This window comes from Chelonia mydas, chromosome 8 (assembly GCF_015237465.2).
Source record: "Chelonia mydas isolate rCheMyd1 chromosome 8, rCheMyd1.pri.v2, whole genome shotgun sequence".
Taxonomy (NCBI): domain Eukaryota; kingdom Metazoa; phylum Chordata; order Testudines; family Cheloniidae; genus Chelonia; species Chelonia mydas.
Genome location: NC_057854.1, coordinates 105,108,569 through 105,135,986, shown reverse-complemented (window position 1 = coordinate 105,135,986; position 27,418 = coordinate 105,108,569). Strand labels below are relative to the sequence as shown.

At 59.2% G+C, this 27,418-nt stretch overlaps 1 protein-coding gene across 24 annotated transcripts in view; it reads left to right on the top strand.

Moving 5' to 3' along the window:
• The window catches only part of PTPRF (protein tyrosine phosphatase receptor type F), a 615,392-nt gene that overhangs the window by 564,082 nt on the left and 23,892 nt on the right, over positions 1 to 27,418 (top strand). For 11 of the 24 annotated variants that reach the window (XM_037906193.2, XM_037906191.2, XM_037906188.2 and 8 more), the window contains 6 exons: positions 134 to 337; positions 3,864 to 4,018; positions 4,855 to 4,866; positions 7,758 to 7,873; positions 10,922 to 10,954; positions 13,914 to 14,011. In XM_037906193.2, coding sequence (XP_037762121.1) covers positions 134 to 337; positions 3,864 to 4,018; positions 4,855 to 4,866; positions 7,758 to 7,873; positions 10,922 to 10,954; positions 13,914 to 14,011 — 618 coding nt within the window. The remainder of the gene's footprint in view (positions 1 to 133; positions 338 to 3,863; positions 4,019 to 4,854; positions 4,867 to 7,757; positions 7,874 to 10,921; positions 10,955 to 13,913; positions 14,012 to 27,418) is intronic. The other 13 variants (XM_043552898.1, XM_037906198.2, XM_043552895.1 and 10 more) reach the window with 3 other exon arrangements.

The window sequence follows — 27,418 nt, the reverse complement described above, 5'->3', positions numbered from 1 at the left end:
ATAGTTCTGAAACTCCTGTTCCTGGCTAGGCGTGGCCCAATCCACGTGCAGGTCCCCTGCTGTCAGTCAGGGCAGCGTGCACCTCTCCAACGCTGGGGAGAGGGAGGTAATGACCCAAGTTCTTTGTCCTCAGTTACTGGAGGCCATCAGCCAGGGCAGGCGCCAGCGCCGTCAAGCAGACAGGCTGAAGCCCTATATTGCTGCTCAAGTGGACGTGTTGCCGGAGACCTTCACCTTGGGAGACGAGAAGACCTACAAGGGCTTCTACAACAAGCCGCTCTCTGAGGATCTGAGCTATCGCTGCTTCGTGCTGGCGTCGCTGGAGGATGGCGAGACGGTAAGGGCTTCTTGCTAGAAGGGGCATCTCCCTCGCCCCCAGCCAAGGGGCACCCGAGGGGCTCAGTGCAGGGAGCTGGCAGCCTGTTTAGTGGAGTTCCCTGCAAAGTGAGGCGAGCCAGGCAGGTAGCTGGTGTCAGAGAGAGGAGGCGTCCATTGGAATTGACTTGATGAATGGTGTTTTCCGAGGGAAAGAGCAGGTATCTTTGACATGCCAGATGAGAGCTGAGGGCAGCAATGGGAGTTGAGCCGGGCCACTGCAGAACTCCAGACTCCGCTGTGATGGGGGCTGGCTCTGGGACACATTTTTGCTCACAAAAGTGACTGTGGAGCAGCCTCGTGAATCCAGGCCTTTGCACTCACAGGGACCAGGGCTCGGAGACAGCCCGTAGGCATCCAGCAGCCTCACCCACCCTTCCTAAACTGCTGCTGTGCTCACCAGACTCTCAGCTGGTGGCTGCGGAGAAACCTCTAAACTGGCATGCGGAGAGGAGCCCGCCAGCACTGGGTGGGTGGAGGAGGGCTGCTCCGTGCACCCGGGTGCGGGGTAGCTCCGGTGCCCTGTAACAATAGGTTAGACATCAGCATTGTCTGAGTACCCCCACCTTTTTCTCCAGTCTCCTGGCAGTAACGCTCCAACCCTATCTGCCCCGGGACAAGTCGGAGCTCCAGGAGTGCTGAGATGCCACTGGGATCTGCAGAGCAATTTTGCACTCCGCTTTGTGACCCTGTCAATTCTGGAGTCAGCCCTGATGCAGGAGGCGGGGCGGAGTCCTGCACACTCCAGCTGCCCTGGACTCTGCCTGGCTGAACAGGGCTGACTCAGAAGAGACTTGGAGGGGAGCTTGGAGATTCACTTCCCTGATCAGAATCTCCCTTGAAAGGGGCGTGTAAGGGACTACATTCACCAGTTCCCACAGTAACAGGGCCTCTGCTGGGCGCAGCCGTGAAAGCGTGAGTGTTCCCAGCCCTGGTGCCTCTCCTTGCGAAGGGGAAAGGGCGCATACCTGGATCAGCTGGCCCAGCACGCAGGGGTCTACGGGAGGAAGAGGATGGCTGCCTCAGTGAGCATGAAATAGCAGAGCAAGACCTGTGCAGTGAGACCCTCCTGTAAATTGCTTGTGGGGAGGGTAGGAGAGAGGTGGCAGCGGCAGTGTGTAAATAACGGGAGATAATAAAGATGCTCCGGACCCTCCGCTCAGCTCCCACGCTGGGGCTCACTTCTTCAGCCTCATTTACTTGTAATGGCTCATTAGCACTGGTCAAACTCTCCGTTACTCACGGGGCGTGTGGCAAGGTGCAGACCCAGGGAGGAGGGGAAGAGTCCCGGCTCCCAATGCAGAGGTCTCAGATCACACTGGCCAGGCACCGTGGCCTACGAGAAACGCCCCACTCGGGTAGCTAACTGAGGCCGGTGTGCTGGGAGGCGCAGCCCTGGGAGGTCGCTGCCAGCTTCCACCTCGGCGGGGATGGGGATGGATTCCAAGCATAATGCAGACCTGGTGCAGCCCTCCTGCAAGGCAGCCGGCTAGTAGCTTTACTGCCCCAGGACTCTGTCCTGCATCACCCTGGTACATGGGGCCCACTCACCCGCAAAGCACAAGGCAGTCTGTCCAGTCACAGGGCTGCTTGTCCCCACACCACTCCTGCATTGCATGCTGTGTCCCAAGAGTCGGGGCGAGCGTGGCTCGTCACCAGCCAGGCGCTGGGAGCACGGCTCATCGGGGGCACCTGCTCCATCTGGAAAGGGCCAGGCACTAGTGGGTGCCCTTGGAAACCTCATCCTCGCTGGGGCTCCTTCCTTGCTTTGGGGGGAGTCCAGGGGACCCTGGAGTCTCAGGCCCCTTTGCAAGCCCAGCAGGGCAAACGCTCTGAAGCGCTGCTGGCTGGAGCTGGGAAGGAGGCTCCAGGTGATAGTGGCGTTTAGCCCTGTCTTCTGTGGGACCTGTGCACCTTCCTCAGCAATGAGCCCCTCCCTCCCGCTGCCCACTCCCCTCCCCAGCCTCGTCCAGACGGAGATGGAGTTAGCTCGTCCCCCTCCTCACTCCTGTGTCAGCGTCCGGGAGAGCGCCAGATACCTGGGGGGCCCGAGCTATCTCCCTAGTGCCCCTAATGGCCACACGCAGACATTGGCCAGGAAAGGAGAAGAAGCCTATGTGGGGCGTGCAAGGGCGCATTGCCCCAGCAGAACCTGCTGCCAGGGCCGCTGCAGGCTGCTGATAAATCTGACTAGATGCACCCTAGGGTTGGACCTGTGCATTGCCGGAATGGGGTCGTAGATAGCAGGCCTGTCCGTATGCTACTCCTGTTTGTATCCGGGATGCCCAGGAGAGGAGATCAAGGTGTGCATTTATGTGAGGCTCGCTTGCTTTTCCCACCCGCCCCTTCGCACCTGCACCCAGGTGAAGTGTGTGTCTGAACTTGACCATAAAGCAGGCAATGTATAGATCCACGGGCACCTTTTCTGTCACCAGAACTTTCTGTCTGTGGCAAGGCTGGACAGTTTCTAGTTCCTGAGCGTAGGGCAGCAGGTGCTACTCTGAGCAGCTCCAGCTTTCTCTCCAGGCGGAAGGGATTGCTTTTTGCAGTATTTAACCCCTCTGACCCAGTAAGGCTGAGCTGTGAAGCGATGCCACGGCGACATAAGCCTTAGCAACGGCAGCATAACAAGCCTGCAGCTGGGCGTTGGGTCTGTTAATCCTGCCCTGCTGTACTCGCTCTAAGAAGCAGCCTCTTCGAGGCCGTAGGTCACTGTGCCACCACACTAGTTCTTTGGAAGGACCCAGCTAGCGAGAGACCCCTGCGCCAAGATTTCTCCTCACAGAGCTGAGACACAGAGACGTCTCTTGTCCTTTTGTTCCCTCAAGAGAAGTGTCTGGCCTGGCAGGGGCTCTCCTACTAGAGCCCCATCCTGGGGAGATGTGTTTATATCAGCATAATAGGTGTTATAAACCACTTAGCGCTCATCAGCCGGCCGGTGCCTGGGATTTCAAAGCCTGTAATTTGCTAAAAGGTTTTTTTCTCTCCTGCTGGTAATAGCTCACCTTACCTGATCACTCTGGTTACAGTGTGTATGGTCACACCCATTGCTTCATGTTCTCTGTGTATATAAATCTCCCCACTGTATTTTCCACTGCATGCATCTGATGAAGTGAGTCTCTAAGGTGCCACAAGTCCTCCTGTTCTTTTTGCAGATACAGACTAACAGGGCTGCTAGTGTGGGGAGTTGCTCTTAGCTGGGCTGTTCCATTTCGGCACCTAGGGAGCTCGGCTGGCTGGCTGGCTGGACAATTGCTCTAAGTTGGATTGTGCCATTTCCCAGGAGCAGGAGGGGGACAAGGATATCCATGTGTGTGCTGTGTCCTGGCTTGCTGGCACGATGCCCGGGCGCACGGGGAGCCCTGGGTGTGGGAGCCAGGCCCCCCCACACTGGGCAGAGGCAGGGGGCCATACAATAGGATGGAAGGTGGTCGTTTCCTTCAGCCTAACAGATGTTTGCATTCCTCCCCCCGCACCGTGCTCTGCAGAAGCGGTACGCAGCCAGCCCCTACTCGGATGAGATCGTGATGGAAGTGTCTTCAGCAAAGCAGCAGGACGAGCCCGAGATGCTGTGGGTGATGGGACCGGTGCTGGCCGTTATATTAATCATCATCATCGTCATTGCTATCCTGCTCTTCAAAAGGTGAGAGCCAGGCCTGCTCCCCACACAGCATGTCAGCACCCAGGGACCTCCCTCCCTCCCTCCGTCAGACCCACGTTCCCCATCCCCATCTGATGCTGCCCCTCCCAGTTCAGGGCCTACGGGCATGGTGGAGGGCGTGCGAAGCAGCATATAGGGCTGGTTTGTAAAGGCAGTAGACGGCTGGCTGGGGGCATGAATGTGAATCCCCAGGTACAGAAAGAAGAGGGAGGCTGGAGGTCCAGGGCCCCGGGGGAAGGGGAAGCTATCTGTCCTTAGTGGCATGCCAGGAGGAGTCCCCCTACTCTCGGGTTAGCTGCCCCAGGTTGGTTTCCAGAGCCTGAGTGTCCTGGTGAAGTTGAAGATGTGGGCGCCTGATTGGCCCCTCTCAGGTGCCCCTCCTGAGGAGCCTGCCTGCTTCACTCCGCTCCTCTGCAGGCCAAGGACACTCGGGGCTAAACCCAGACAGAAATGCTGCTGCTCCTCCTGATGCCCCTCACAGCTCTGGCTGAGCGCCCCACTGGCGCTGCGGGCTCCCTGCTGAAGGACCAGCCCTCCGAGCTCCCTGGGTTAGTCCCCATACCTGGGCCGTAAGCTCTGTAGTGTGACCCTGTATTGTAAGTCTCTGTGATGAGCTGTTGGTCCATTTACATGAGTTTCTATAGCCCGCTCAGCTGTAACCGGTCAGAGTCTATCAGCTCACGGTCTGGATTCTCTTTCCATGTGTATTTTGTGCTGGGGGAAGGGAGCTGGCTTTGTTCTCTAGTTAAACGGAGCTCTGTGCATGTGCAGTCAGTGATCACCTCCTTTCTTCTGTTTCTGCTCTTCTCTGGATCTAGTAAACAAGAAAGGTAGGAATCCGTTTTCTCTTCCGTCTTCGTTCAAAGTTTAAAATCTACTTCCCCCTTTAAGAACCTACTGTCTGGTACACCCCTGCTTCCCTGTGTGCAGGCTTGGTGAAAGCCAAGGGTTGAAGGCAGTGGCCACATCCTACCCCTCAGCCTTTAGCGATTCACGTGGCCGACAATCACAGGTCACAAGATTTGTGCCAGAGTCTTGCAAATGGGTTACAAATCTAGAAATGTTTCAGACTAGATTGTAAGTGATCATAGGGGTTTCTTTGCACTCCCAGAATAGCTGGTCTTTCAACTGAGAACTTAGGTGTCTGTAACATGGTGTCTCCTGCAGCTGGTAAAGTTTACCCTGACCTTGCCACGGGTGCGATGCCAGCTTGTGGCTATTGCTTTGACAAGGGACTTGTGCTGCTTGGGAAAGTGTCATCTGAGCTGGGCTCCATAATTCAACCCCTGCCTCGATGCATTAGCCCACGCCCAGATGGCCCTGTGTGGCAATTCACCTGTTGCCAGGAAGGGTTCTTTTAAGGAAGTTGACACACACAAGTGGTTTCTGAGCCACTCAAGGAACGTTTTGTGGAAGCCCAGGGCAGATATTTCCTCATCTGGGTTTCCCTCTGTCTGTCTGTAGGTCCCTTTGGGTACTGGGCCCAGCTTGGCTTAGTTTTGTTTTGTTTTATTTGTGCTCCCCAGACCCTATTGTGAGATGGACTCTTCAGAAATTAAATTACTCGGTTCCATTGTGCTCTTCACTTGGCATTGTGAGACAGCAGCACCCGGCACACAGTGCCTCCCACCTCTCCTCCGGGTGCTGAGTCCGGCTGGTTTCTCCTAAGGTTTCGCTCTCTAGCTTCTTTTCTGAGGGGTTTTCTCCCTGGAGTTCTAAATCTCAAATGCAAATGGATTGAATCCAACTATTGGTACATTGCATGAAAGTCTGGATAGCCTGGATTTGTTGGTTTCACAGAAGCCCTGTGTGGGCTTTTGAAACTGACTAATATCAAACACCTCTTTTGCCTCCTTCCCCACAGAGACCCAAGTCACATTGTCCAAGGACTTGGGGACCAAAGTACGATAGCATATGCCGTGTCTCAGCATGGTGTCTGAGAGCAGGAGAGACAGTGCTTTCGTGTGCACTTGTCCCTCTCCTTCCATTGATGCTGTTAAGTCCGGGAACTCTCCTGTCTGGCTCTCAAAGAGTCAGAGGACTTGGTGGATGCTTGGATGGCTCCACATGGTGTGAGGATCACACGCTGCTCCTCCCCTGCCGATCGCCCCCAGTGTCTCGTAGTCCCAGTAACCACACGCTGTGGCTGCAGACTGAACTTCAGTCATGGCTGGGTGCCCCCAAGTGAAGGGAAATTCTGCTGCCTAGAATCAGCAAACAGTGAGTGAGGTCCGGCCGCTCCCCCAGCCGGCACTGATGCAGAGACCCGTGTGCACAGCCCTGGCTCAGTGTGTACGTAGCAATGCCCTGCGCTGGAACAGCACCTTTTCTGTCAGGTACGAGAGACTCCGGCCACCCACCCGTCCGAAATGCAGCTACTGCTGGATGGAACATGGCAGCTGTTAAAAATGCGCAGCAACTCCTCAGAACAGATTAGAAAGGGGAGGAAAGCTGGTGAATTTAGATGGGGACACAAGCTAAAATTGGCCTGGGATATTGGTGACAATATGCTCGTCTCCTACAGAAAGCTGTGGGGTCTTTGATATTCACCAGTGGGGCAGCCTCCTGGGTTTATGTTTTGTCCAAAAGACAAAGCCTCCAATATCCCAGCAGCACCCTCTAGTTCTACGCTGAGGCATTTGGGTCAGCACTGACCCAGAGAAATGTCCCCACTCCACACAGCACAGTGCCCCCCAGCACCCCACGGGGGCATTCCCTTTAGCTGTAACCCAAGGGGAAGAGCAGTGCCATCTGAAACATCCATAGCACTTCTTGCAGTGCCAAGTCTGCCTTAAAGGTCTCCCATCCAATTACCAATCTGGTCTGTCCTTCCATAGCTAGTGAATTACACCAAGATCAGCGCCCAAGGTGGTGACATAAATACAGCATTAAGAGACAACAGTGTGTTTTATTGTCCCGTTAATACACGCCTTGGGTGCCTTCAGCCATTCCAGACATGTATTAATGGCCCAATAAAACATACCCTGAAGAGTCTTTGTGCCATTACACTATGGTTCTTGACATTTCATTTCTTTTAATACTTGGGAAAAAAATTGACTATATCCTTCCGCTTCAGGAAATAGTTCCTAGGGACAGTAAGAGGTAATGGGGTTTTGCTTCCTCTTCTTTGCTTCTGATAAATACATTGTACGGAATATGGCATCTCCTAAGGGCTTCCCACACACTTGCTGGGTAAGCCCCTGTCGTCCTGCAGTGTGACGTCAGAGTGCTCATCCGCGCTCTGTAGGTGGAGAACCTTAGGCCAGCGACATGGTCCCACAGAGAGGTGGTGGCACAGCTGGGTCTCAGATGCCGGAGTCCTGACTCCTCCTGGCCCCCTGCTCTGAGCACTGGAGAGAGCCCAGGAGTCCTGACGGCCACTCTTGTGCGCAGCCCTCGCCCCGTCCCCCCGCCACACACATCCAGCATGGCCCCCGGCTGCAGCCCTGGGGCAGGCAGGGAGGGCTCTTAAGTGGTTTTGCTTTCCCTTGTGACAGTGACTGGGCAGCTGATTTAGCTGCTCAGGGAGTGGCGCTCCCTGCCCCGGGAGTGCAGCAGCCAAGCTCATGGGCAGAGGCACCCATCAGTACATTCAGCACCCCGTGTCTGCCCTGCTGGCAGGCAGCTGCCTGAGCACCAGCTGTGTGCATGGTCGCCATGCTGCTCTGTGGGACTTGCACTTCCTCACTGTGCCCCTCAATTGTGTGTTTTCCTTCCCTAGGAAAAGAGCCAACTCCCCCTCGTCAAAGGACGAGCACTCCATCGGCCTCAAGGACTCCCTGCTGGCTCACTCCTCTGACCCTGTCGAGATGAGACGCCTCAATTACCAGACCCCAGGTAGGATGCTGCTGGCAGTGCCTGCCCTCGCTGGGGTGTTCCGGAGCTCCCTCCCGCCTCCAGACACTGGGCTGAGGGGATTTCGCTCCCGGCACTCTCCTAAATGTTCTGCCCCTTCCCAGCCATAGGGATAAGGCCAGTGGTCTTTGTGCAGAGTTCCCACATCTCTGCTCCATGAGTTGACATGCTGCTCCCCCGGCCGCACAGGGCCTGGAGGGGCCCGGGAAGCAGAAGCCTGGTGCGTGTCAGGCCCTCCCACTCCCTGCTGGTTAGCGAGGCTTGTACGCTGCAGGACGTGGCTGCACGGCGGCTGATCAGGGGAATTGCTGCAGTGTCCGTGCTGAGGCTCTGGCAGGGAGACTTCAGGGCTCAGGGAAGCTCTGAGGATTTTCCATTCTGACCTGCCCAAGGGATGTTGGTTTGTGCTGGCGCTGACCATGTCCGAGGAGTCTCAGCCTTGCTAACAAGCAAAACGAGGGAGGATGCTGGCCTGCCGAAGACGCTGTGCTGTCAGACAGCAGCTGTGTCTGGGCAGGGCAGGCCCCTTCCCACACTGAGATCTGATAAATGGCTCCAGAGGAGGTTACTCCTGCTCTGCTCCTGGGTGGGGAAGCGAGGGAGCTGTGAGCACAGCTCCTCCCCCGCACAGAGAGGGATGCTGCTGGGCGCAGTGCTGGCAGCCCAGAGGACGAGGGTTCGGTCACACCCAGGGAGTTTTGCGTGCAGGTGTTTGCTGTGGAGCATCACCAGTCATGCCTGCGCTGTCCTGAGGTGCCTGGCATCCGTGGACAGTGTATCAGCCACTGGAGGCGACTGTATTTTCCAGTGCAGAGACGTCTCATGCTGCTGCTTTGTAGCCCATGTGTCTCTGAAGGCTCTGAAAGCACCAGGTCTGTCATTAGCGTGATCAGAGACCGGCACGCCCACGCTAATTGAGCCCCTTTCAGAATAGCCCAAGTCCTCGATGCAGCAGAAGGGCCACTGGGTTGTCTGAGTGGTGGGGGCAGTTAGCAGTAAATGAGGGCACGCCCCAGTCCCTGCTGCCTTCCAGCCTGTGACTTTTCCTCGGACGGAACCTACTTTCCTTTTCTTCCTGCTGCTCCTCTGGCTACAAGCTTTTGTCTAGTGGGAGGCTTTTGAAGGGAGTGTGTCCTGAGGGAACCCTGCTAGGTCTGGGCAGGGAGGGTGAGCGAGAGCTTTCTTCTTACCGCTGGCTCGCAGCTCTTTGAGTCAGCCCCACTTCCCAGCTCTCCCCTTCCTCTGCCGAGAGGGGAGGTTGGACAGGACCAGGGCTGGGGGGCTGCAGGAGGTTCAGGCTTGTGTAGCTGCTAGGCAGTACTCATGCCAGGCTCGTGTTCCACATGGAGGGGAAGGATGCGGTGACAACTCTGCCATAAATAGCGGGCTGTGGGTCTCATCAGGGTATGAAATAAAGCAAATATTATGCAGCAACTTTGGAGAAGATTGTTTGTTACTGTCTTGGGAGAGGGAGGAGCAGTCAGCTAAAGGAGGAGCTGAGAGCTCACAACCAGGGCTTTGCCAGCGCACAGAGTGCAGGGCTGAGGCTGGAGCTGGGGACGGGTGAGGTGCAGCAGCAGGGCCTTAGGGTGACAGTACCTGGGGGTTTGCTCAGACTGCTTGTGTGCCGGGCACGTGCTTTCCAAATCTGGTTTCCATGCACCAGCCGCACTCCCCAGCGAGAAGCAGCCATGGTTGCTTGCAATTATTTGGAGCACTGGGGCTGGTTGGGATTTTGTGTAGGATCCTGTCCCCGCAGGGGCCCTGGATGCATTCATAGGCCCTACCCTTGGGCAGAGGATGTCAGATGTGCTTCTGTCACATGCTGCACAAAGGGGCAAGACCCTACACAGATCTGCACAAGAAACACATTTGGTGGGCAGAGGGGTGCAGGCCACCCCCTGCCTCCCATCCCCCATGCATCAGGACAAATGGAGCACAGATGGTAGGCGTAAGGGAAGGAAAGCCCAGTTCCCCAGAGATGGCTCTGTTCCCTTGGCTGCTGAGCCCACGTCTCTGGCGATCTGGCGCTTCCCTCCCAAGCAAAGTTTCTCTCTCACTTCCTGTCCCTCTAATGCTTCTGCTGAGTCTCGGCAGGTGGGAAGGGGAGTCTCATGGCTAGAAATGAGGGGACTGTGCTGATGAATGAAGGAGCGTTGACGGGCTCTGAGCCCAGGGGGCATAAACGGCACCTTTGCTGTCCGCCATCCAAGATGCATCCCCATGCTATATGGGCTATATATGAACGAGACATGTTGGAATCAGACCTGCACGGGCTGGTGGCTGATAGTCCCTGCTGGAGACCACAGAGGCTGGGAAAACCTTGTTTAATGCATAATTAATCCACCTGCCATTATTAAATATTAAGCCTTATCGCTTTAATGGTTCTTGCTCTAGACCCAGGTTATTTCACGAATTGTCAGCCTCTTTGTACTAATGTGCCATTTGGCCAGGCTGTGTCTCTGCTAAGCGATAGAATGTGTTGCAGTGAGGCCTCTGGCTGAGCCCAGCTGCCGGAGAGGACAGCGGCCAGCTGGAATTCCAAAGGCCTGACCCTGCAGCGGCAGCTAGGTTGGGCGGTGCCGTGTTCTCTGTCCACCAGGAAGAATGTGATTCTATCCCCCTCCCCAGCGCATGTCCGCTCCTTAACCTCACGCCTGCCTCCCCCGGAGGCATGGGCAGTCGTAGGGTTTGCAGCTGGATGATGGAGGGTCAGGGTGGGATGTGTGTTCATTTCACATACTCAGAGCAGCACATTCATTTGTACCCCAGCGGCAGTAAAGTGTGCTGGTTGGGGTTAAAAACTGACTCTTCCACTGCTAGGTTATCACAGCTCCCCAGCCAGGCAGCGCGCCCGTGTGGCTTGGCTTAGTGCAGGAGGGAGCCTCCAGCTTGTCCTTGCTTTTCTGCAGCAAACTCTGCTCTTTCCTTTGCATCCTCATCTCTCTGCCTTTCCCTCTCTGAACCTCTGCGATGATTGTCTGACGGCTAATGGGATTTCTGTTCTTGCCCCGTTTTTTTTCTTTGCAGGTTCCAGTGTCCCCAGTTGCCCGAATATCTCAAGTTAGTTTTCACCCTCCTGTATTTATCTTGACACTTTGCTTTTCTTTCTCTTCCCCTTTCTCTCATCTCTGTAATTTTTGTTATGATGTCATTGAAGGTCACCCTCACTCACAGCAGATTAGAGTGGCAGTAATTTCACTTTCTAACATGATTAATGGGCCAAGACCTCCCACACAGGCCAGGTTCTGGTGCTATTTGCGTCACACTCCAGCAGTTCAGCACAGCACAAAAGCAGTCTGGGGGCTACAAGGCTTTTGGCCTTGAGGATCTCACTAAAATAATCCCAGCTGATTAGCAAACAACTGTTTCTCTTCAGAGCTGCATTCCAGTCCAGCTCATGCAGCCCAATCTGCTGTGTCCCTTGGCAGATCGCTGGGCACAGCTGGGCACGGGGCGCTCTGCAGCTGTGAAGTTCAGTCTCAGGTGTGGGCAGGACAACAGACATTTCCTTAGAGGCGGCCAATTAAACCCCCTAAAAGGACAAATTGAAGGGCCTTCCGTGGCCCAGGGGTTGAACACACTCTCCTTTCGCCTTGGATGGACCAGCTTCCAGTGTGCCTCTGGCCACCGGTGAAATACAGCAGAGGGGACAGGTTCTCTGCATGCTGAGGGACTCTTGTCAGGGCTTGTCTACACATGGAGTTATTCCAGAATAGTTGCTCCACTTTAAATCCACACCCTGCATTAATCCAGAATAACTTGGGTGCGTACACAGCCCTCAGCCTTCAAATCACCACACAGCTGGCCCAGACCACAGGGCCTGGCCAAGAAGCAAGCGCAGAGCAGTGTAGGAGCAGAGCTGTGTGAGTAGCTAGGAGTCTCTGTCTCTTGTGAGCCTCAGACTGAGTTCACCCCCAAATAACTGTAAAGGTCTGTCTCACCGGTGCTGGGGAGCCAAGTACGTGAGCAAGAGCTGGGAATGGCACCCCCTGGCCAGTACTAAGGGCTTTGCAGCCTGCAGTCCTGTCGGGATTAGTGGGGATCTCTGGCCTCCCCCATCAAGGGCCTGCCGGAGCGTTCTCAGCACTTCTCTGGTCTCCACTCTGCCTCTACAGAGGCCTTCCTGGAAACGCATGTTGAAGTCAAGGAGCTGTGCAGAGCAGAGCTCTCCAGACCCCTCCCCCTGGCATATGTGGGTGCTGTTCGGGAGCCACTGTGCTGGGGAAGGTGTTGCGCCCCTCCCCCAGGGCTGCTCCTGGAGCTCAAGTGCTCCCAGCCTGCTGCAGCATGGCCCTGACCAGCTAACGGGGAATCCCACACGGCAGGGAGCAGCTGCAGCTGTGGTGTGAGCTGTGGTCCCATGGCTCTGCCATGCTGCGGCAGGTACTGCACTGGATTGACACACAGCACACATCTTCCAGCCTGTGTCCCCCTCCCTGCCAGCTCTCCTACATGCCCATTACTCGCACAGCTGCTCCCTGGTGCCCTGGCGCAGCGCGTGGACGGCTCGGGGCTACGGAGCACTGATCTGTGCCCTCTGCCGGGTGGGGCAGTGGCCTCAGTGTGGAGACCAACAGCAAGTCACTGGTGAGATGACCCTAATGCCACGGCAGAGGGACCTACCTTGCCCCAGGTCGGTTGTCGGGCAGTGCTCTGTGCCATGGCGGGGGTGGTGCTCGCGGCACTCGGTGGAGGGAGGGCGCACGTGTGGGGTGGACTCCGAGCACTGTGCAATTCCCTTTCTACGGCGGTGACAGGCCCTCGTGGCTGGGAGAGTTGGCGGTTTCCCCAGTGGCTGCGTTGCAGCGTGCAGTGACGCCTGCGCGTTGTCCCTGGCGGCTCGTCACTGCTGGACGGATGCTCCTGCTGGGTTGCTGTAGTGGCCCGTCACTGCCAGCCAGGGTGCCCCGAGGCTGCCGAGCCCTGTTGGAAGGCTCCTGGCTGGGCTCCAGCCTGCCTCCCTGCTTGTGTACCAACAGCATCGCCCATTAGTCATCGGTAACCACGTGGGGTTTCTGGGAAACCCACAGAGCAGCCCGCCGTGCCACAAGCCCTGAGAACTTGGATGAGCTGTTTTCCAGCCACGTTCCTGCCAGTTTGTCAGTTCAGGATCAGGGCAAAGGGTCCTTCGGGGCCTGGGCTGTAAACCCCAACTGCTGTAATAAGGCTCTCTCCTCTGATCTCTGTCCTGACCCCGTGTGATACAGCCCATCCCTCCTGGGGCTCTGCGCTCCTCACCAGGGACAGGCGCCAGCCAGCCGGACCTCCCAGCAGGGCCATGTGCCATCAACTCTCAAACACACTGGCCATGGGGACTTGAGAGACGCAGGCCAGCTCCCTACAGGGCCTCCAGCTCCGCCAGCCTGCCTGGCACAGCCGCAACACGGTGGAGGCAGTCAGGCCAGTGAGTGGGAGCCCTGAGGTCCGTAGGGGCCCAGGCCTGGCACCCAGCTATGCAGAGGAGGTGCCTGCGATACACCCAGAGCTCTCACTCAGCTGCTGGTTTGAGATGCGAGGGCGCAGGCCTGGGGCCGGGAATTGTGCTGGGGCCCCTGGGAGCGTCGGTGGGTAAATAGCAACTGGTGTGCATGCCCCTTCGGCTGCCACGAAGACTAGCCAAGGCAGGGGCTCAGTAGCCCCTCTGGGGACCCTGTAATCGTTAGGGGTAAGTCCTGAGACCACCCCTCCCCCAGGGGAAGCTAGCGCTCTTGAGAATCAGTGTGTTCAACCTCAGCCTGTGCGGGAGCCCCGGCAGAGCATTACCACCCTCCTCGGCCTGTGAGCGGAGCGGGGCTTCCCCTCTGCACGGCCAGGCCCTGTGCCCACCTCTGAGCATGCTCACCTGGCCATGACCATCCTGCACATCCCGTCTGTTCTGTCCCCCGCGCAGCATGCCGCGGGCCATCCATCCCGCCCAGCGCGTCCCATAGTCACTGCCCGCCTCCGGTGTGCTGCCGTCGCGCGCTCCTGCCTGGCGCGGAGCAGTAACTCTGCCCTCCCCCTCTCTTCGGCCTGCCAGGTATGCGAGACCACCCGCCAATCCCGGTGACGGATCTCGCTGACAACATCGACAGGCTGAAGGCCAACGACGGGCTGAGGTTCTCCCAGGAGTACGAGGTGAGCTGCAGAGAGGGAGACAGGCGTGCATGTGTTCCTGGGAGACCGACCCGAGAGCCGTGCGCAGCAGGGAGCGGCCGGTCCGTGGGCAGCATCCCCCAGAGGAGGCAGCATTGAGCTTGGCAGCTCTCCATGCGTCTCCCATGGGTGACTGGGCTGTAATGATGGGGCCCTACCCTGGGGAGGTGGCCTTGGGCAGCAGAGCGCTTGCTGGCCCTGGTGGTGCCAGAGCGTAATCCGGCTCAGCCCAGTTACGTACACAGGGAGTGCGAGAGCAGAGCGGTTCCTGGCTCTCAGCACCTCGCCCGGCGCTGGGCTTGCGCTGAGCTTGTTTGTTCTGTTTGATCCAGGCCTATCCTGGGCACTCGCTCTGCAAGCTGCGCCCTGCAGCTCTGCCGAGGCACGTCAGGCCAAACCTCCGGCTCCCTCCACGCTCACAGCTTCCCTGTGCACCCCCTTTCCAGACTAGGTCCCCTCCTCCCCCCTTCCCCCCCCCTCCCCCGCCACGCACCTCAGCTCCAGCTCCCCGGCTGCTTCCCTTGTCACACGGCGTAGCTGTCCCGAAGCGCCCAGGCCTGATCTGCAGCACCCCGGTGTCCCACATCTGTCACGACACTAAACACCCTGCTCTGCTGATACCCCTTGGTCCCTCCCTAAGTCTCCATGCCCCCCCCCACCCGGTGATGAGCTGCCAAAATCTTAACAACCGGTTCCCTCCTCACCCCATGAGGGGGTCGTGGCCCCCCCCCGCCCCCCCAGGGACTCCTGCCCCATCCAACCCCCTGCATTCCTTGACGCCCGCCCCCCCGTCCCGTCCACCCCCCTCCCCTGTCCCCTGACTGCCCCCAGAACCGGCAGGAGGGTCTTGTGGGCCACCATAGTGGGTGCCCACCCCGCCCCTAAGAGCCAGAGGGACCTGCTGGGGGGCGAGGTGCGGGGTCCCGGTGGTGCTTACCTGGGGCAGCTCCCAGGAAGCATCCGGCAGGTCTGTCCGGCTCCTAGGAGCGGGGGAGCGTAGCTGGGGGGGGAGCAGGGGGAGCAGCTGCTCCCCCCACTGATCACATCAAAAGTGGCGCCTCAGGCTCCAACTCCGGGGGTGCTCCAGGGCTGGAGCCCCCACGGGGAAAATTTGGTGGGTGCAGAGCCCCCAACGGCAGCTCCCCACCCCGCACCCGGCCCCAGCTCACCTCCGCTCCGCCTCTTCCCCTGAACGTGCTGCCCCGCTCTACTTCTCCCCCCCCACACCCACCCATCGCTCTGCTTCTCCGCCCCCTCCCCCGGCTTCCCAGGAATCAGCTGTTCACGCGGGAAGCCGGGGAGGGCTGAGAAGCAGGCGTCCCCCGGTCCCCGCCCGGGTTACCTGCTGCGGCGCGGGCGCCCTCCTCGCACCCCCCAGCTCCCCTCCGCTCCGCCTCCACCTCCACCTCCCTCGGCCTGAGCGCGAAGCCGCCCCCTGCTGCTCAGCCCTCCCCGGCTTCCCCGCGAACAGCTGATTTGCGGGAAGCCGGGGCAGGGGGCGGAGAAGCAGAGCAGGGCGGTGCATTCAGGGGTGGAGGCGGAGCGGAGATGAGCTGGGGGCAGGGCAGGGAGCTGCCGGTGGGTGCTCTGCACCCATCAGATTTTCCTCATGGGTGCTCCAGTCCCGGAGCCCCCACAGAGTCGGCGCCTAAGGCGGCCGGTTGTTAAATTTAGAAGCCCTGTTAGAACCGGTTGTCCCACAAAAGGGCTTCTAAATTTAACAAGCGATTCTAGCGAACCGGTGCGAACCGGCTCCAGCTCACCACTGCCCCCATCCCCCTACTCTGTGGATACCGCTCTGGCCCCCCACTGTGCTGTTACCCCCCTCGGTCCCCCCCACTCTTCTGATTCGCTTCGGTCCTGCCCTGCCCCACCCCCCGCTCTGCTGATACCCTCCCTGGGCCCCCCACCCTCCCTCCTCTGTGGATACCCCTCGGTCCTGCCCTGGGCCCCCATCCACTGCTCTGCAGATACTCTTAGGTCTCGCCCTGGGCCCCCCCGCCCCCAACCCCCACTCTGCGGATACCCCTTGGTCCCGACCTGCAACCTTCTCCCCACTGTTTAATTCCTGCAGTCCTTCCCGCACCACATCCCAGACCGCTGCTGCTGCTCCAGAACCCAAACCGTTATCACTCGTGGTTGGGCTCCCCTGCCACCTCTCCCCTGTTTCCTGAGGAGCCTGCCAAGCCGGGTGTCGGGGGGTTAGTGAGCACTCGAATTGCTGCGTCTGTCCCTGGCATGCTCCAGCCCTGCTCCCGCTGGAGCCATTGGCCAGACTGGCCGATCGGTCTGAAAAGTTCTCATTTGGGGAGGAGTTCCCACGCAGCCATTAGAGCCGCAGTGGCAGTCGAAATGTTTTCCTCGGCTTGCATGCATCCCTAGAGGAGCCACTTCCGCTGTGTGAGGCATAACTCATAAATTATCCCCCCTCCCAGTTTTAAGTGGGGCTAGATTGGGAACGAGTCCTGTGCATGTGTGATCGCTGCTGTTGGAATTGTTATCTGCCTCTGCCTGGGGCCTCCCCCTGCTGGAGTCTATCTCCATGGACTTATGCGATGGGATCAGGACGCTTCCCCACAAGATACGATGATACATGCTGGAAAGGAAGCGAGCAAGGTGAGGGACAAGTGGCAGCCCGCCGGAGAGGGTTGTGTGATGGAGGACTCTGAGGAGACTGGGCATATCGGCCAAGTAGCTGCCACTCCACGCACAGCTCTCCTGATCCAGGGAGAGGCCTTGTTAATGCCGCTAGCTTGCAGTGCAGTGAGTGTGCGCTGAAATGCCATACCCCCCATTTTGTGCGTCTGTGTGCCGTGAGCACGGCGACCCTGTGCACGCTCCAACCTGCCTGCCTCCCTCATTCTTTTGTATGAATCCAATTGAAATTTAAAGCAAAACTCTCGGATCTGCTGTAACCTGATTCTATCTTTTCTGTATCCCAGGAGAGGCCTGTGAGTGCTCTGGGTAGCTGCCTGTGAGAGTTGTCTTTGCCATTCAGAGCCTGCCACACAATAGCAAGCTCTTGAACTGGTTCAGAAAATTAGCATTAAGTACATTCCCTTAACCATTTCCCTGTGCTGCTCTCTTCTCGTTCTCCCTTTGTAGAATATCATGGCTGGTTGAGAGCACCAATCAGTGTACTTTCCACGCTGACAGGTTTCAGAGTAGCAGCCGTGTTAGTCTGTATTCGCAAAAAGAACAGGAGGACTTGTGGCACCTCAGAGACTAACAAATTTATTTGAGCATAAGCTTTCGTGAGCATCCAATGAAGTGAGCTGTAGCTCACGAAAGCTTACGCTCAAATAAATTTGTTAGTCTCTAAATGGGGTTTGGCTGATGGTCACACACTCCCGGGTCGGGATCTAGGAGTGGAATTAGCCAGGGAGCCTGGCGCTCCGGGCTGGTCATCCTGGGGCGCTCGGAAGGGAACTGCCCAGTGCGTGTGGAAATAGTACAGGGAGCGCTGGGGCAGCGTGCTGCAGCCTGGATGAGCCTGTGCACAAGGCAGCAACTGCTGCTCTCTGCAGAGTCGTAAGCACTGGCCTCCAGTGCCCACTGCCCCGACTTCGTCCAGCTCCGCCAGCCGCCCCTTTTCCTGGGGACTCAGCTCAGTGAGAGAGCAGACTCAAGCGCTTAATCTCTGCGCCCGGGGCTGGATGCAGGCCAGTGCCACTGGCCGGCCTGGGGAGCAGCGCAGCGGGGTGAACCGGAGGCCCTTCTACTGTCTGTTTTAGGAAGAGCCATAGTTTGTGTTTTCCCATAGAAAGCCAACAGCCTCACGTCTCTGTGTGGCTTGCGGGGCTCTCGTAAAGGGAGCGTATTCCAGGCACAACAAGCAGCCCAGACGCAGAGCAGATCTTTCACAGCCCGTCAGCCCCTGAGCAGAACTGCCCGGAGTGAGCTGTGTTGGAGGGGGCAGTAACCTGGGCGCGCTCGGGGCCTGGGCACGGGGCTCCAGGACAAATCCGGGAACCCCAGCGCCTGGCCTGGGCGCGGGGGAGGAGCTCCCTCCCGGAGGCTGCAGCCAGGTCGGAGCCAGAAGGGTTCACCCTGGAACCGGAGCGGGCAGGGTTAATGTACAGCCGGAGCAGGGGCAAGCAGAGCACTCAGGGCCTGGCAGCCGCTCTCCCCAGCGTGTCATTGGCAGCGTCCAGTGAGAGTCCGAGTGATTTACGGCCGGGGGTTAATGGAATTAAACAAGGGCAAGGGAGGCTCAGCCGGTTAATTATTTATCTCAGGCTGGATGGGTTTGTGCTGAGGCTGTGTTAGAGCTCCCCCTGTTGGACACCTGTCTGCACTGCAGCCACGAGGTGCCCGTCCGTGTGTTACTCAGGGCCGGCTCCAGCCCCGATGGGGATCGTTGTGTCGCGTGGTTCCCGCCCCTGGTGCTGTGTGGCACACACTGCTCAGACACCGGGGAGTTGGGCATTGCTGCCCCCCTCACTGACGCGCACGAGGCCTGCCCAGACGGAGCCACTCGGGCCTTTTGTTCTCCCCAGTTCTGGGCTGTGTGACACGGAGATCTTAAGACGGGCAGGGGCCTGGCACCGCGGCTGCACCATGTACCAAGGTGACAGGAGAGCAGGCAGAGGCCACCTTCCCCGTTCTAGAGAACAGTCTTAGTCAGGTCCCGCCCCGCCCGACCCCTCTGGCTAGGGAGCCTGGCGCTGGCCCGGTCCCGCCCCGCCCCTCTGGCTAGGGAGCCTGGCGCTGGCCCGGCCCCGCCCCGCCCCTCTGGCTAGGGAGCCCGCCGCTGGCCCGGCCCCGCCCCGCCCCTCTGGCTAGGGAGCCCGCCGCTGGCCCGGCCCCACCCCGCCCCTCTGGCTAGGGAGCCCGGCGCTGGCCCGGCCCCGCCCCGCCCGTCTGGCTAGGGAGCCTGGCCCCGCCCCGCCCCTCTGGCTAGGGAGCCCGGCGCTGGCCTGGTCCCGCCCCTGGCCCGGTCCCCGCTGTCCATGTGACTCTGCCTGTGCTGGAGAGCTGGGGCTGAGGGGCAGGAGAGCTGCAGGAATATGGCGGAAGGGCCACTTACTGAGAGGAAACAGCCTTGGAAAGTGAGTGGGTCCGTACATGACGCTCCCTTCGTGGCCTAGCGCAAGGGAGCGGTGGTTTCTGCTGTGGCTGTCCCCTGACACTTGCAGCCCTTGGGGCTGTTGAGGGTGTTTCTGTAGCCCGTGCTGGCGGGAGGCTTCTTGCGGGCACGGGTAGTGTTAGGTGCCCAGGGCTCTGGAGTGTCCCACTGGGGATGCTCTCGAGTCTCCCTGGCCAGTCGGCTCTACGCTGGTAGGTTGGCTCCGTTAGTATGTCCAGGCAGCTCCGTCTGTAGGGCCTCTACTCAACCACCTCTTCTCCTGGAAGGCGCGACTGCCCAGGCAAGAGACGCGCGGGTTCCCCGGAGGTGCCAGCCCTGTGCTCGCGGGAGGGACAGCGAGCGCTGCCGCGGGGACGCACTGGAGTCATAGCAGCCATGGCCACCTCCGGAGTCGGGCTGACGGCAGTGCACGAGGCCTGCTAGACTGGGCTGGAGACTGGGCATGTTCTCCCCAGCTGAGCTCTAGTGGTGAGTGGAGGGGTCAGCATCTTGTGCACCCCGAAGTAAAGCTCCTTCAGATGCCATTTCCAGCCGAGCAGCCGGCTTCTCCAGCGTTCATCCGCCTTGAGGAGGTGCCAGGCCCATCCCAGGTCACCCAGCGGGCCAGTAGCAGAGCTGGGACCAGGCCCAGGAATCCTGGCTCTCAGGCCGGCCCTGCCCTGTGAAATGTTATCCAACAGCTGTGCCTGGGAGCTGTGTCATTGGGCCCCAGACCCCCTGGCTCCTTCTAATTCCCCCCTCAACAGGAGTGTTAACACGCTGTCCTGTGAACTGAGGGGTCCTGACCCCTCCACCCCCCCCCCCCCGAGGGGGAAAGGGGAGGGCAGGCACCAAGAGCTGGAGGGAGAAGTAGGGTTGAGGGAGACCTTCAGCACGACAGGCTCTGCACCCTGATCCCGCATCCTGGTACAGGCAGCCCTGGCCGCTTGTCTGCACCCGGGCCCCAGGCCTCGCTCCGCATCACTCCTCTGGCAGTATGGCTAGGGACTGCCCCAGCAGGGTAAGTAATGAGCTGTGACCCTTGGGTCCCAGAGCGGTGCAGGGTAAACCTTGTCCTGGGTTTAATTTGCTTGTACTAATGTGCAGTTGCTGGCAGGCATTCGGCGCGTGCATTCCAGGAACGTGACTAATAAAGTGAAAGCTTTGCCAGCGATTGATTCAGGAGCACGTTATCTCCCCATTTAAGACATCGTGTAGATTGACGGCGGTCAATGGCTGCGCTAATCTGGCTGCTGTCACAGGAGGCTTGGAAGCGCTGACGGCTGGTGGCAGGGCTGGGCAGGTCCATGAGATCCCTGGGGCCAGGCCTGTTTCTAACAAAGCAAGCTCCCAAGTGGCTTCTCTGGTATGAACCTGCAAGGCTTAAAGAGCTGGTAGGTGACTCTGCTGGTTCTTGTATGTGCGCCCAGGTGCCTGCAGCACCCAGGTTCTCGTCAGGGCAGGTCTGCTTTCCCCTGATTTTGTACGTGGCTGCTGATGAGCAGGGAGGACTGTAATCATCTGCTAAGGAGCTTTGTGATCATTGCTCCTGCAGCCCTCAGGGGAATGGGCTCAGCTCCTCAACTCGTGTATGAGCAGAGGGGACAGGCAGTGACTGATCTCCCCGGCTAAGACGTGTAGACTGTGGTCCAGGCACCTGCCATTGAGTCCTTCAGGGACCTGCGGCAGGATGTTCTGCTCCCGGCTTTCCAGTTCCCCACATTGTAAAGAAAACTTGGGCGCATTAGCCATGTTTGTGAAGTGCTTTTGGATCTGCTGAGGAAGACACGTTTCCCACTGGAGCTTCTGCTGCCTGGAACAGCCTCTGTGTCTGCACATTATCTCTGCAGGCTCCCGCGCTCCTTCCCATGTGCCGAGTCCTGAGGCTGTAATAACCCATATGCTCATAACGAGGAGCTTGTCTGACGTGCTGCTGCTTACTTCGGGCTGGGAGCGACTAGAGGCTCGTTCGCTGGTAGTTTAAAAACCTGGGACAGTTTCAAGCTTTTCCTGGAGTCGTTAAGTTTTGGACCCTCCCATCGCTTGATACCACTCGGCTTTACTTGGTGAAGGAGCAGAGGGAAGAGAAGCGTTGTGGAGTTTGTACGGTGGTGGGGACCCACTGGCTTCATTGAGCTGCTGCGTGAAGAGGGGGGTCCCCTCCCCAGGACTAGGAGCAGGCCGCCAGGCAGGAATGAAGCCATATTGCTACCGCATACTGGACCTGTGTGGCCCCTCCCGGGGGGGCTGGCCAGCCCAGAGCTCTGCGGAATGGGCTTCAGCTGCGTTCCCAGCAGCTGCCCATTTGTTTACTCCTTTGCTTGCCTTCCAGGGGGGCCAGGTGCACATTAATTCATCACCAGAGCTCAAATTAAATCATTTTACTTCTAAATGAGTCACTCATTTGCAGGAGTATTTAATTAGAGCCTCTTCGCACCCAGGTGCTCCATTACTCCTGCCTTCTCACCTGTTCGCCCTCCGAGGGGCTGCTGGTGATTAGACTGTTTTTGCACATTCTCGCTGCACAGCAAAACAATTACCCTAATGGGAGTGCCTCAGAGCCGCTCTTCACAACTGGGGCGCTTTGCAGCCAAGTCCACCTGGAGAAATGATCCTTCCCCTCGCTGCATTCAGACTCGGCCTGCGAACTGCTCCCATCCCACCGTGGAGCCAGGCAGCCCTGGGTCATCTTCCTTCCTGAGAGTGCAACTCCAGCAGGAGCCTGTGACCCGCAACCCCTGCTGTGGGGTGCATGCTCGTCCGGGGCTGGGAGGGATGCAGGTTTGTGGGGCCCTGCCCCTGCTGTGGGGCAAGCACTCTCCTGCACTGGGAGGGGTTTGTGACCCCCAACCCCTGCCATGAGGCAAGCGCTGCCTGCAGCTGGGAGGGGTGAAGGTTTGGGATGCTTCTCCCTGGTGGAAAGCGCTGCGTTGCCAGCTCTGTGCTCTGCCGTCGGGGCACCTGCGTGGCCGGCCTCGCCTGCCCAGACAGTTACCAGCTCTGCAAGGCGAAAGTGGCTGTGCAGAGCCAGGAGGGAGGCTAAAGTTCAGGACAGGGAATGCTGTCTCCTCTGCCATGAGCACGGGAAGGCCGGGCCCAGCTGCCGGAGGGGAAGGACAGAGCTGTGTTGGTGTGAGCACAGGAAGCCGGGAGATCTGTGTGTCTGCTGGACTGCCCCAAGATGAAGACATTCAGTTAGCTGCGGTGAAGCTGTAACACCGTTGCACACCAGGATTCGCTGGCTAGTGCCCCGAGCAATGCTGTTAGCCCTTCCACAGCTAGCTGTACGGCTTGGTGGCTAGCAGCTGCCAGTGGGACCCCTGCAGTCTGGACGCTGAAGTGCTGCTTGTGCTGAGCAAGGGATCGATCTGGGGACACGCGTGAGGAGACACCAAGGCTGAACAGGGCCCTCCTGTGGTGCCATCATACCAGGCCTGGGCCTGTCTGTCCTGCAGTTCTCCCACCCTGCTGCCCACGTGGCAGGGGCCGGCGCCAGCCCTCTTGGCTGTGTGGTAAGGGCAGTGCCCGGGCATTCATAGCCCGTAGAGTGCCAGGCCCAAAGGGACCAGATCACCCAGTCTGACCTGTAGACACGGGTCATTAAACGTTACCCAGTGACCCCTGATCCAGGTAACTTGCCGTTGGCCAAAGGCGGCCAGTCTGGATCTGAAGCTGTCGGGAGGGAGTTTGTTCCAGTGGCTGATCGCCCTCATGGCTAGAAACGCTGGCTGACTTTCTGCTAATGATGTGTATGTAACATTGGTTGGCTGACCCAGGGGCCGGGGGGCAGGGTCAGTGCTGAGATCAGGCCCCCTTACTGATAGTGAGATCTATTTACCATCTGCCTGGCCTCCCTCCTTCCTTCTCCCACACCGTCCTCATGGCAGCTGAGCTGCCCGTGAATCCTTTAGCCCAGCGCTTCTCAAGCTATCTGATGTGGGGGACCGGCCATTTTATTTTCCAATGTGCGCGCAGACTGGCAGCCGATGGCTCGCGGACCGGCACCAGTCCACGGACCACCACTTGGAGTAGCACTGCTCTAGCCTCTAGCCAGGAGGCTGGTGACCTAGGGCTGTAAACTCCCAGCTGGCCTGTGCAGGCCCCGTGGCACCTGTACCCCTTTCCCCGCGGACTGGAACGCTGGTCTGCTCTCTCTGCATCCTGGCACGTGCCCCCTCCCTTCCTACAGCGGGGCTCGTGGCTTGGGCTAGCGATCAGCCCTCAGCAGCAAGCTCGGCTGGGACCCTGCAGAGCCAGAACGGGCCAGCTGATCTGGAAGTGCCCTCCAGGACGCAGCTGGCGCCTGGGGTCGGGCAGGGAGGGGAAGCGCGCCCCGCTCCGCCCCTCTCCGGGCCCTGCAGAGCAGGCCGTAGCTGGAACGTTTAGCGAGCGGAGGCTGCTGCAGCTGGACTACGCCTGGCCAGTGCCTGTGTCAGCCCCGATGGATGGGGGGCTTCTTCACCTGGAGGATGGGCCACAGTCCTGTGAGGGGTGTGCTGCCCCACCCTGCTGGCCCCTCCGCCCGGCTTCCTCGCCCCGCCCTCCCCTCTGCCCGGCTTCCTTGCCCTGCCCTCCCCTCTGCCCAGCATCCTCGCCCCGCCCTGCCCCCTCCTGCTGGGCCCTCCCCTCCGCCCGGCATCCTTGCCCCGCCCTCCCCTCCGCCCGGCATCCTCGCCCCGCCCTGCCCCCCTCCTGCTGGGCCCTCCCCTCCGCCCGGCATCCTTGCCCTGCCCTCCCCTCCGCCCGGCATCCTCGCCCCGCCCTGCCCCCCTCCTGCTGGGCCCTCCCCTCCGCCCGGCATCCTTGCCCCGCCCTCCCCTCCACCCGGCATCCTCGCCCCGCCCTGCCCCCCTCCTGCTGGGCCCTCCCCTCCGCCCGGCATCCTTGCCCCGCCCTCCCCTCCACCCGGCATCCTCGCCCCGCCCTGCCCCCCTCCTGCTGGGCCCTCCCCTCCGCCCGGCATCCTCGCCCCGCCCTGCCCCCCTCGTCCTGGGCCCTCCCCTCCGCCCGGCATCCTCGCCCCACCCTCCCCTCCGCCCCGCATCCTCACCCCGCCCTGCCCCACCCTGATGGGCATCCTCACCCTGGGACAGTGCTAAGTGAGGCTGGCCTTGTAACAGCGTCCCTTGGTCCCTGGCAGTTTAGCTGGAGAGAGGTTTTAGAGACGGCTGAACAGTCTCTGCGGGAGTCACGGGCCTTTGGAGCAAAGACACGGGCAGAAGCTGCTGCTGCGGCTGAAGTTGGATCCCGTTTCCTCGCCGACAGAACCAGGCGAACACACCCAAGAGGGGAGAGAAAAGAGCAGCAGAGAGAGAGGCTGCAGCATCTGTCCCTCACTTGCGCCCCCCCCGCCCCCACCCCAAGCTGGAGAAACACAGGCCCAGCCACTCTGAGACCTGGCAAACTCATACCAGCTCTGGGCTGTTCAGGGCACTGTTTCTAGCTGCCTCTGGCTGGCTGCGGGCTCGTAGCCGTGGTGCACAATACGCAGCCTTGGCCGGCTAAGCCAGACTCGTGTTCGACAGAAGGAACCCGGAAAAGGCACATGTGGGAGAGGGGTGGTGACACAGTCCCAGGTAGTATTCGGGATGTGGCTGGAGCCAGTGGAGGTGACTGTATCATCTGGCTCCTTCTCTCTGGCCTGGGCTGGCCAGGACATCACTCAGGATTAGGGTGAAGGAGGCCCAGGGTCCCAGCAGATGGTGGGGTGACAGCTGTGATGGTGAACCTCATTCTAGTAGCCAGTTTTTCTCCCCCAAAGTCCCTTTCGCGAAGGACCACAGAAGGCAGGGGTGGGTGCACCGGCTCATCCTGTCTGTATTTTTTCCACCAATTAGGCTTAGTTTCTGACGCACCAATTTTGGTTCACTGATTCTCCTTTCATGCTGGTCTTGCTACCCAGCATGATCTTAACACAGTGCTTGAGTTCTGTCAGGAGGCTGTTTTGTTTAGTCTAATTCAGCCGTTGTCTCCCTTTCCCATCTTTTCCCATCAACGTTTGCTTTTGCTGGTTATCATGACCCTTCTATGAATTTTTGCTCACTTCTTAGCGTTAAACTTGTAATTAGGGTAAGTCTGTAGTCCCAATTATCACAACAGTACGTGCCCTGTCCCACCCCCTGCCTTACCCCGCCCCAGGCCCTCTCCTGCCCTGCATCTCCTCATCCTCTGCCCTATGGGGCCCTTTCAGTAACATGGCCTTCAGTTTGGCTCTCGGGGCTTCGGAGCCTGGCTTGGCTCTCAGATTGCCAGACCTGAGCTGCAGCGAGCAGCCTCGACCCGCAGCGAGCAGCCTCGACCCGCATGCCCACAGCAGAGGGCGAAGAACATTTCAAAAGGAAACGTGATGAAATTCTCCATTGTGCAACGTGAAATCCGATGATGTGAGACACGAGCAGCCCCAGTCGGGAGCTGTGGAACAAGCCAGTGGCCAGCGTTAGCACAGAAATGTGTGGACGCCCAGTGGAATACCCGGCTAAACGTTCAGCCAGGAGCCGGGTGCTGGCATCCTCTGCTCCCCCAGCCACAGCGCCCCTGCTTGCCACCGCTGGGGCTGCTTATTACTCTGATGATAGAAGATTACAGGGTTTCTGTCAGAAACATCTGTTTACATTCTGCATTGCCCAAACCCCCTATTAGCTCCACTGTGCTGCCACGTCTCCCTGCCAGGCCCTGCGGGGGGAGCGCGCTGCCGCCAGGGCCCCTGGGTGGGAGTGATGTGTGCTGTGCCAATGGCGGGCATGGCGCAGGATCGTGTTCGTTCGGAGAGCTGCGGAAGGGCCTGTGCTGGGTGACGGCCTCAGGGCAGCCCCTCTTCAGGATGCCAATACCCCACATGAGACACGGGCTATCCTTTACTTAGGTGCCGATATCAGAGCAGGCACGTGGTGCCCTTAACCGTGCTATTGATCCAAGGGCAGCTGCAGCAAACACCAGAGGGGGCGGTACAGGGAGTGATCACATGGGCTGGTGTTGGCACTTTGTGTTTCCCTGGGTGATCAACAGAAACTGCTGGTCTCTAGCCTGACGCCCTTCGGGGCTTTCACAGTGGTGAAGGACCATTACGTTCATCTGCCTGCCTCATGCATCACACAGGCCGTAGTGGGTCCTGCAGCCAGCCCATATCTTGTGGTTGAGCTAGCGTGTGGTTTTGAGAAGGCGCTGACAAGGCTGGTAATGCAGCTCCCAGCGTTTCATGGCATGATTATAGCTGCCTTTTTGCGTGCGCACCCAGACCAGGTGTGGGAATGAGGGAGGCTTTGATGAGGAGGGTCCCTCCCAGCTCAGAGAGACATGTTTGGGACAGGCCTTCACATTTTCTTCTCTTCTGCACGTGAGAAATGTGACTACGAGGATGATGATTTTGGGAATACAGTGGCCAGGCAGCCCTGTGATGGATGGGCCATGTCAGGTACACAGCGTGTGTGTGTTCTGGATGGGCTGTGTTGAGTGCAGGGTGGCCCAGGATTTCGGATGGGTCACGGCAGGTATGCAGGGGGAAGGGTTCCAGAGGGGCTGTGGTGGGTACATGCGGGGGTCCTGGATGAGCCAAGGCAGGGACTCAGGGGAATGATCCCGGAGGGGCTGTGGCGGTTATGCCGGGCAGGAGGTTTCAGCCCCACAGCAGACAGGCTGCGTTCAGTATGTGGGGCGGGTCCCGTCAGCCATGTCAGGTGTGTCACGGGCCCAGCTGGCCCCACAGCAGAGTGTTGAGTACGTGGGGGGAATCCTTTGTCAGGGACGCAGACGAGTCGCACATTTGATTCCCAGCCAGTCCTTAGCATCTGGGCCCTACACATGTTTATGGCCCTGTCCCCAGGTCTGCGGTTCCTTGTCACGCCATGAACTGAAAGAAGAGATGCTCCCACTGCGGAAGCTGCTGATGCAGCAGCTAGTGACCCATCCGGTTTCATGACGTCTCCCAGCAGGAGCCTTGTTCGCTCTTGTTCTTTAATATCCAAATCCCCTGGGCTGCACAAGGCTCCAGAGGCTGTTCGGTTTCCAGGGCCTGCAGTTTGCTGACTGATAAAACCTCTGGGGTCAGTAAGTGTGTGCACGGCCCAGCAGGAGCCAGTCCCTGCTGCAGTAATTGAGGTAGAGGAGTTTCTGCTTGGGGGGGGGAAGCTTGGACTAGGGAGCATTGGCTGGGAAGAGGAGCCCCCCCCGCCCCATCACACCAGCCAGCCTGCATGCGCTGCAGCAGAGAGGCTGTTTCAGTGACTGTCAGATTGCTCCAGGGCAGGTTTGATTTCCTGGCAGGGCATCGGGATTGGCATCGGCTGAGCACCAGCCCAGAGAATGCCTTGCTGCCTCGACCTAGC